Raw genomic sequence first — 10,083 nt, forward strand, 5'->3', positions numbered from 1 at the left:
TTTTTTGTTTTGTTTTGTTTGTCGTAAGCAGTCAGCTACAATTTATTTTAGGTTCAGCCCATTAATTGCGAGGCTCATCTGTTTCCAGTTGTGCTGTAAGCTTGCTGTTATAGCCTCTGGAAAATACACACACACACACACACACACACACACACTGTGGTATTGCTGTCCTGATATTGCGTGTTTGCTGAAGTCAGGACACCTTTTGTTCTGAGCGGTTTGGAGGACTAATGAGAAGCGCAGTGAGCCCGAGGCATGTGCACACAAACATCCACCCACACGTATTCACCTACAGGAGCGTAAGTCGGTGAAACACCCAGGACGAAATTCAACGAGGCCAACGAGCATCAGCGGACTCTTGTTAGCAAGACATAGCATTTATTGTTCATTTAAGCCTGGTGTGCGTGCGTGCGTGTTAAGAAAATGGCAGTCAGTGTGAGATGTGTGTGTCTGTGTGTGTGTGTGTGTGTGTGTGGTACAGCATAGTGCAGGAATAAAGGGTTGGTTGTGTTACGACTTCTCTTGTTACTGTGGAAAACCCCAACTGCAGCCACACCGCGTGAGTCAGCAAGAAAACCAGGAGTGCTGCAGTGATTGTCGGACACACCAGGAAAGAAAAAAAAAGGATCGCTCCATTAAACCTGTGTGGTTTGGGACGGGGACAGGTGTAAATACTGGTGTAAATAATATTGGATATGCGGGAGGACTGTGAGCTGTGTGTACCTCCAGTGTGCGCTTATGGACTCACACTCCTCAGAGGAATGCTGGACGCAGACGTCAGAGTGTCTCTCCAGGGCATCTGGTTTTCTTCGCAGATAAACGAAGACACAGACCTGAGAGCTCATAAACGCATAGATACGCTTGCAGAGCGACACGGACGTTATATTCTTTTATGTTGACACTGGGGATTTTTTTTTTTCTCCCCACAAATACAGCAGTCGTTTCTTCAGTTTATCAGTGTTTGCACGAACAAAATAGAGTGAAGTCCTCAGTGACCAGAGGCTCTAATATTTAAAATAGAAAATAGAAACGGTGCTTGTCACAATATCTCAAGTGGAGCTGCAGTGTGCCGCTTTAAACACTAGAGGTCAGTCTGTCTCCTGTTAACAGAAAATCTACTTCTTTTCACTGGTGTTTGGAGATATGAACTGTCAGGTTTCATCACGTCATCCATTCACTTTTCATTCATGACGCAATACTAAAAGTCCAATACCACAAGTGTCGTCTATTCTTGGTCAGAACTGTTGTCAACTTGGTATTTTTCAAGCATTTCAGCAGCATTAATGAACACATTCCTGGATTAACTCATGTCTTTATCACCCGAGGGTGAAATGACGCCGTGGTTCACACAGAAAATATTCCTGGTATGAAACTGTTGGTGTACAAATTCTTTCAGTGTCTTTATTCCCACACTCCAAAGCCGTGCTCAGTACTGACTCTGAACTAACCTTTACACTAACTGTGTAAAGGTGTGTATGGATTATTGTCTGTCTCTCTCTGTTAGTCACGGGATGGTGGTGCGTCCAGGGCGGGGATCCAGGAAACAAATTACAAATATCTTTTTCTATGAGTATTATTCAAGCGGGTAATTGGTCAAAATAACACAGAGGGATCTACTTTTTGAAAATGTAAGTTGCTGTTGAGTAAAATAATAAAATAGAATGCAGTTGTTTGTGGAAGCAGGGATTTTATGTACAGGTAAACAAATTCAGTGTGGTTAAAAAGTAACTAATACTTTGAATTATTTTTGACAAATGCATTTTTACCAGAGAAACTGAGTACAACTTAAACAATAGTAGTTGTAGCTCAACTCTGGCTAATTAGATTTCTGTTCTCCAAGGCTTCGGCGCCATTTAATTACATTTTGTATGTACAATAATGAATGTTATTTAACGTGTAGCCTTCGTCTTCCTGTCTTCTTTGTAAAAAATACTGATGCATGAAAAAAAGCCAATTAAAGACGTGAACATAAGATTCATAGCTATTATTAAAGAAAATAAAAAACTCAATGCATTTTAAGTGAGAAATGGTCCCATACATACACTATCTATATCTAATAATGAAGAAAATAATAACTTCACATTATAAAAGTTCAGAGATGGAAAAAAAATGCATTAAAATGTAAAGACATTAGAGCAGTATTCATGATCTAAGGGCATAGAAGATGTATACATAGATGTTATACGCCCAAATAAGTGGCTTATTTCACGTACTATATAGTTAGTGCCTCAGAATTAAAGCATCCCTGTTCACTCTTCTTATTATTATCATTAGATTAAAACGTGTGAACAGGGATGAAACATGATGAATGACCCAACTTATTGCAAATTAAAAAAAAATTGTGTATCACATGCCTTTAAAATATTAGACATATTAATCTTTTAATGTGCTCCTGCATATCCATCAGCCTGTTGGAAGGAATAACAGCTGCCACTCTATTGTCTGACGTGTTATTGATTCCATTCATTCATCATGTCTGTTATGTCATTTCTATCCCGGAAGCTTAAAACAACACAGAAATCTCCCGAGGGCCTGACTTCTCGCTCCTCCGTCATTCAAGTCTTCCCTCTGAGATTCATGTGTGAAGAGTTGTAAAGTGGTGTAGGCGTTTCTCTGCAGGCCAGTCAAACGAGGCCGTCAAACACAGCTTCGTCCTGAGGTGAGCGTGGCGACGCTCACATGAGAACAATACATTCAGCTTCTGATTCGGGTGAGTTCCCACGACTTCTAGTACCAGTCGTGCACGTCACATAAAGACATGTTATGAACCTATAATCATATCTAATCTCTTTTCAAGTCAAAAAGAGATTTCTTTCATTCTCAAGCCCACATGATTTAAAATAAGACTTTCTCTCTGGTTGATTTCTTTTCAGCAAATATTTCTCTTTGTGATCTGGATGGGATTCAATACATGACACACACACACACACACACACACACACACACACACACACACACACACACACACACACACACACACACACACACACACACACACACACACACACACACACACACACACACACACACACACACACGCACACGCACACGCACACGCCTCCCTTTGTCTACAGATAATGTGGCCTGTCTTCACCATGACAGAAATCTGAACAGTGAATAAAACCAGAAGACACAATGAAACCGAAATAAACTAGAACCAAATGAACAAAACATGAAATGATTACATCTACCGTAAGCAAATGTTCAGGAGAATAAATCAACAGATATTTTGACTGATGTCAACATGAACAGTGTAAACTCAGTTCAAACTCGACATTTCTGCTGCTCGCTGTTGATTCAAAATGTGTTTTGTCTGCGTTTTCTCACCTGTGTCCAGTCCTGACCTGTGATTGGTCAGATACTGACTGTCAGTCATCCTTACAACAGGTGAGCGGATTTCCTTCCTCCTTCCTGCTCCTCCTTGTTTGAAGGTTTTACGAGTCAACAGCCAGGAAGAGCCACTTTACCACCACCTCCTGGACTGGAGCTCGAATCAGTTGAATGTTAAAAAAAAACAAAAAACCTGATCCACGCTATAATATACACAAGAAGGCACACACAAACACAAGATACAATTTAGAGTCACCGATTAACCTCACCTTCATGTTTATGGACTGATTTTATGCTTTCACAGGGAGAAAACTCCACAAAAAATATCCCTTAGTACTGGAATCGAGGTGATAAGATGATATTTGTTATGAAACTAAAACTATCCAAATGACATGAATGATTATCGAGGAAAATGTGCCATGTGTATTGGACAAAATTTTATTTTTAAATGTGTGAATATAGCAATACATTCACTGCGGTTTTCGTCAGTTTATTTTGTCTGTCTTTGTTTTGATCAACCAGTTATCACCGGGGGAAAAAAAAAATCAAACCAACATGGATCACCAGAGTCATTAGGATTTATAATCCGGGGACTGTAAATGTCTGGATAATGTCTCACGATGTTCCAGCCAAGAATTTCTGAGATATTTCAGTCTGGACCAAAGTGGTGAATAAACAGATTACCGTTGGCATCTTTTAGAGCTGCTGTTGGCGTGGCTAAAAATAATATAAATCCTAACCACATGAAAAACCCCAGTCATTCTGCAAAGCTCAGGCGTCATCACATTTTCTCAGCACTTCCACTTGAAATCCCTGGAGAGTTTTTGCTCGTCCAGACCGTCTTTAACCACCATTAACATATTACTTCTGGCCTGTAATTCATAATTTGCTGCTGTCGTCTCCCTGCGAGGTGCGCCAGCAGCGCTCGCCCCTGCTTTGGTTGAATCGGCACGCAACAAATGGACAAGAGCCTCATTACTCGGTGAGAGAGATGGGGTTCACTAATAATAGCCTCCACGACCAGAAAAAAAGAAGGCGAGAGCCAGACAATGGGTGGCGCAGTTAAATAGAGGGACACAAAATCAGTGGGCTCAGCCTTTATCTGTCCACCCTGCTCTGTCGAGGTCCGTCTCCTGCCTCCGTCACCGGTAAGATCCTTTAATAGTGTGTTTTGTAATGTGTTTTTTTTTCTCCAGTTCTGAAAAGTTTGACTGCTTATATGTAAGAAATGCAAGCATCCATCTTCTAGAAATATGTTGTAACCATGTTTTGAGACAGTTGACCTAAGATCTTTGTACATGAAGGGATGAGTTCTCGCAAACAGAGGAGATTATTTCAGTTTTCAGGGAGAAGCGTGTGCATGTATTATCTCAACCAGGTGAACAGGTAAAGAAAGCTGGACCTGTAAAACGTGTTCACATCATTTTGTTCACAGTTTCATCATCACCTTTGGAAAAAAACCAATGTATTTCAATAAACAATATGATGACGTTGGTTTGAATCCAAGGTTGACGTAAACTTTGCAGAGCAGCTTGGGCAGCTTCTTCTTCTGTTGGCTGCACCACAGAGACACACAAGTACCCCCTGAGTCGGGAGCACTAAATCCCCGAGTCGGGCCCGGCACCACGGTCCACAATCTCCCTCCACAGCTGTCTGTCAGATGTCCTCTGGTCTATTTGGGGAGGCAGGCCACTCTAAATTCTTCTCCCTGAGATAATCCTGACGAGGAGGATGGGGATGAGGGGCAAAAGAGATGGATGAGGGATGGCTATCAGGCTGGAATTTTCCTAATCCACTGAAGCAGCTTGTAACTCCGTCATGCTTGGAGGTCTTACATCGTTCTCAGCTTCACCCAAACAGCAACGTGGCCAAGAGGCATGGAGGTGAAAGGGTGAGATAAGGTGAGAGAAAGAGATAGAGGGAGAGAAAGAGAGAGAGAGAGTGACGCCGCAAAGTCCCAGTTCACTTGATAAAGGCCAGAGGGTCTCGAGACCCTGAGAGGAGGGAGAGAAAAGTGAAAACACCAGAGATCAGACACATAACGCAGAGTTCAGTTTCACCAGATCAACTTTTTTCATGATACAGAATTTTCAGAATAAACTACTTCCTAAAGAAACTACACAACAAAGGATATTAATTCCTGATTGGATCAAGAAAAAAAAGGATCATTTGCTGAAATAAAACATCAGCTAGATCAGCAACAGCGATCTCAAAACTTTAGTAATGTAGGATTGCATAGAGAAGTGGTTTACATATACTTTTAAAAAAACAAACCTGAAGTAGTCCAACATCTCTTTGTCTCTTTTTAGATCAAATCTTAAAACTTCAATGGAAAAATTTGGCAAATTTCCCGATTTCCAATTTCATCAATATTCACTGTCTTCAAGCTTTAGTCCTCCCATCGATTTTCAAAAGTGACGGCCTAAAAATGCTTCTTACGATTTGTCAGAGGATGACGGTTGGATTGTTCTGAACTTGTCCCATTGTTCACATCACTCAGTCCTGTTGTTCCAGAATTTTATTAAATACATGCTAAAAAAACAAACCAAAAAAAACAATACACATACTCTTCATACATTTAGCATATATGTTCTTGGATTCTGTAACTGTGGTTAGATGAGGGAAATCTCTTTATATCCCACCTAAAGCTAGAGTACATAGTTTTTGCCAAGTTACCGGATGTGTGCCTTTTGTGTCTTTTGATTTGCGGCTTTTTTTAGTTGAGCCATGAGTTTTCCACACAGCCCTCCAGCAGCAGCCCAGCTACTAGAACCAATGAATGAATGAATGAATGCTATTTTTCCAGCTCAGACTGGAAATTGTAACACAGTAAACACTTCAAACATGCTTCCTCATGCTTCCATAGAGGTTGAACCTGCAAGGGTGAGGATTTTATGACTGGCCTGCAGAGTGTTTACATGCAATAAGAGTGACCCCACATTCTGAGAGAGCCGCAGGAGTGTGGGAAGATGATCTGGTCAGTCGGGCCAAAAGCTGAGACACAACCACGTCTGGGGATCGAGCACGCGTGTGTGAGAGTTTGTGATTCTAATCCTTCTTATCTCCCCTCCAGTGAAATCTCATCGGCAGGATGCCTGAGCATGTGTGAGTGATCAAGTATTTGTGTGCTTTTTATAGATCATTGACTCTGTCTCACTCACACACACACACACACACACACACACACACACACACACACACACACACACATAGACACACACAAAAATATTTATAATTGTTTTTCTTTTATTCTTGAAATTAATTCAGAATTTTGTTCACTATTCCTTCACAGGCAAGAGGTAAGACATGTTTACACTGAGCTTTTTGCTTTCATTGATACAAAAACAAATAACTTTTCAAGTGGTATTTTAAGAGTCAAATAAAGTGTTCACACAATAGTGTTGTTGTCTTCTCATCAATGTTCTTGTCCATACAGAGGAAACCAAAGATCTCAGCTTCAAGGAAGTTGATGCTGAAGGTAAAAGAGATCATGATCAGTTCAGACTAATGTAATTCAAATATTAAGCCACAAGAGGGCAGTAGAGATTTGATACTTGATTATACAGTAGCGAAACCCATAGAAATGTACTAGCCACTACTAGAGGGGGATTTACTAAAGTGATACAACAAAAGTAATACTACTAATTACAGAGTGTATCAGAGTATATTCAATCTGATTAAATTAGTTTCCATTTCCTACTACCTGCATGAAAACACCTTCAGTCCCTATATATAGCCTGCTACTTTTACACCCAAATTTGTAATACATATTATTTTAATCGTTGTCATTTTTTTGTGTTTTTGCTGAAGTTCATAAGGGAAAATGAACTTGGTCCACCTTGATATTTCCTCTATTGCTCTCCACTGATGTACTCAAACTTGAACGTCTCATCGATTTCCTGTAGAAGATGATTCTATGTTGATGTATGTGCAGAGTCTGATGGTGGCAAAGGCCAAGGAGGACCTGGAGCAAGAGATCCTGGTCAAAGAGGATGAGAAGAATAAGTACCTGTCAGAGAGAGCTCCTCCTCTGAACACTGGAGGCCTCGGTCTGGCACAGCTGCAGGTAACAAGGCCTCTAATGTCCAGAAATCTCAAACTGATGAATTGAAACACTTTGTGGTGATTCATAAGCACTCACAAGCTGCTCAGACATGTTCAAGTTATTGTGACATTTTACTGAATGTTTGTGTGCATGTGTAGGATCTGTGCAGAGAGCTCCATTCCAAGATAGGCGTGGTAGACGAGGAGCGCTATGACATTGAAGCCAAAGTGATGCTGAACACGCGCGAGGTAATCTGGAATCACGTTCACTGATGCTTCCCAGATATATTCAATATGGCTGAACTGGAAATGTCGGAGGATCTTTAACTACGATTTTCTGATTGTGACCCAGATTAAGGACCTGAGCATCAAGGTGTTGGACCTGAGGGGGAAATTTAAGAGGCCCAATCTGCGGCGGGTCCGTGTGTCTGCTGACGCCATCCTCCGCTCGCTGCTGGGCTCCAAACACAAAGTGTCCATGGACCTCCGAGCCAACCTCAAGTCCGTCAAGAAAGAGGACACGGAGAAGGTTTGAAAGCAAACTCATGCACACAAAAAGCAACTTCTTCCTCAGGGTGCTGGAGTACGTTTAGCTGCTTCAGATGCACACATGACGTCAGTGAACGCCGTGTTTACGAGTGTGTAAATGGTGTTTGAGATACTGAACGGTAGGCAGGTGCAGGGTGGAGGCCGAGCATGTGTGAGAGGAGGTGCTGTTTATAAGACAATGATGCCATTGTGCACTGAGGAGAAGCTTTTGTGAGAGGGCTTGCTCGCCGGTCAGCGCGTCAGCCGGGGGTGCTGGCGTGTATCTGCGCGTGTGCTGGATGACTCGGTGCATTACATGTGCTCAGAACCAGTTCTACAAGTACGGTCACACAGTAAGCTCTGAGGGGATTCCCGTCTGATAGCAGCAGGTCTCAAAGGATTACAGACAATGAGTTGGTTTAACAGCATCTTTTCAAAACGATAAAACTGAAACAAAACATGTCGGGATTGCTTGTGAAAACAACTGCTGGAGCTTAGAAATGTCTTCTTCCTGCAGAAGAGGCCTGTAGAGGACAGCGACTGGAGGAAGAACGTGGAGGCCATGTCAGGGATGGAGGGACGGAAGAAGATGTTCGATGCTGCTAAAGGTCCTGCCCAGTGAAGATGGACGAGAGGCTGGCGGTGTGTGTTCAAACATCACTCGCGTTTTTTCTTCAGTCTTTGGCAGCTTCTGTATTTTCCTTTGTTTTGTTTGTTTCCTGTTGAAATGCTTTGGGTAAGTCTTGTCCGTAACCTCTTGTTATGGTTGTTATGGGCAAATTTAAGTGGACATTCAACATTTCTGTTTGGGAATCAGCCATAAAGATGCGGTGGAGATTTGTTCGCTGTAACAAAAGTTGAATAACATGAAGATTGAGACAATAAAAAAATCCAACAGCATTTATCTGGTTTGCTTTTTCCTGCATGTTCAGTGTTTGACCTCATATATACATCAAGCAGCACGTGGCAGGACAGTGTTTCTCCTCAAATCTAGTAAAATTGTATTTCCAAATGTTTTCTGTCTCCTCGGGTTTGGTTGGCTGAAGTCAATCCCAGAAAACATCACATACAGTAGAGGGTATGGGTTTCCATTTAAGCAGAGGGTAACGCCAAGAGACTCAAGTTAAACTATTAACTTAGTACGCATGTCTTTGTGATGTTGGAGAAAGCTGGAGGGATGAAGTGATGAAGAGATTCCTCTCAGAAACGCCTCGGACTTGGAGAATTAATGCCGCAGGTCGAATCACTACACCCACATGCCGCTTGGCACTCAAGCAATCTGAGCAAATCATAGTGGAATGTCAAAGATTTGCACGTATAAATTAATTCTTTGGGCATCCTCTGATTTCTCATTGAGGATTTCTATCTGATAGCAGTTTCACATTTAGTCGCACAGAGATGCTTGATGCCTCACACACAGAGGCATTTCTGCAACATAGACGCACATTAAATGGAACATTTCAGCTAATATGCAATTATATCTGTGATAGCTAAAAAAAAAGAAAAAAGGAGGGGGGGCATGCTCTGGGGGATGAGCACACACTGGTACTGCATTTTATTTTCTAAATGTCTTCTCTGTAATTTCTTCATGGTTTCTGTTTTGATTCCTGGAATATGTTATCGATTCCATCGGTCAGTGTTAACTTGATATGTGTGTGTGTGTGTTTGTGTGTGTATTTTCTTTGTCCAGGAAGTGTCATGTAAACCAGTTCCTCAGGATAACATCTTGGTGTTACTAACTTTAAAGAGAAACTTTACCATGAGTGCAGTAAGAGTCTTTGGGACATAGATGTACAAAAATAAAGGGGGAATTGTGACTCGTGTTATCAGTTACATACTGAGCCGAAACACCATGGAGGGTTCCGGTTTGGTGTGAAATGAAGGTGTGTGTCAGTATGTGTGTGTTCGATTGAGGCTTATCCTGGGTCAGAGTCCGACACACTGGGATTTACAGAAAGGTGTGGCCTCTCTCAACAGAGCAAACAACCTGAAGTTCACTGCTCGGTGGAACCAGACATCCTCCTGAAAGACCGTGGTCGAGCACACATGAAGTCTTCCATTTAATTATAGATGATCCAATCATCCCATCTCTTTATCCAGCTTCATGTCCAGTTGAATACGGATATGGGGACTGGAGGTTAGTGGTTACCACAATTTACCCACAGTTTGAATCAGGGCTTG

The 10,083-nt window shown here is 41.8% G+C and overlaps 1 protein-coding gene across 1 annotated transcript; it reads left to right on the forward strand.

Moving 5' to 3' along the window:
• Positions 1-4,374: 4,374 nt before the first annotated feature.
• tnni1a (troponin I type 1a (skeletal, slow)) lies at positions 4,375-8,801 on the forward strand. Its single transcript, XM_080469389.1, has 7 exons — positions 4,375-4,478; positions 6,404-6,439; positions 6,767-6,808; positions 7,265-7,396; positions 7,534-7,623; positions 7,727-7,903; positions 8,420-8,801. The coding sequence occupies exons 3-7, from the start codon at positions 6,800-6,802 to the stop codon at positions 8,522-8,524; spliced, it is 513 nt and encodes a 170-aa protein (XP_080325515.1). The 5' UTR covers positions 4,375-4,478; positions 6,404-6,439; positions 6,767-6,799; the 3' UTR covers positions 8,525-8,801.
• The last annotated feature ends 1,282 nt before the right edge of the window (positions 8,802-10,083 follow it).

This window comes from Lipophrys pholis (genome assembly GCF_963383615.2).
Source record: "Lipophrys pholis genome assembly, chromosome: 8".
NCBI lineage: Eukaryota > Metazoa > Chordata > Actinopteri > Blenniiformes > Blenniidae > Lipophrys > Lipophrys pholis.

What these genes read in the sequence shown, in the direction of transcription:
- tnni1a (XM_080469389.1), top strand. An exon ending in TGATGCTGAACACGCGCGAG is followed by an intron (nt 7,624 to 7,726) that starts GTAATCTGGAAT and finishes ATTGTGACCCAG; the next exon opens with ATTAAGGACCTGAGCATCAA. An exon ending in AGAAAGAGGACACGGAGAAG is followed by an intron (nt 7,904 to 8,419) that starts GTTTGAAAGCAA and finishes TTCTTCCTGCAG; the next exon opens with AAGAGGCCTGTAGAGGACAG.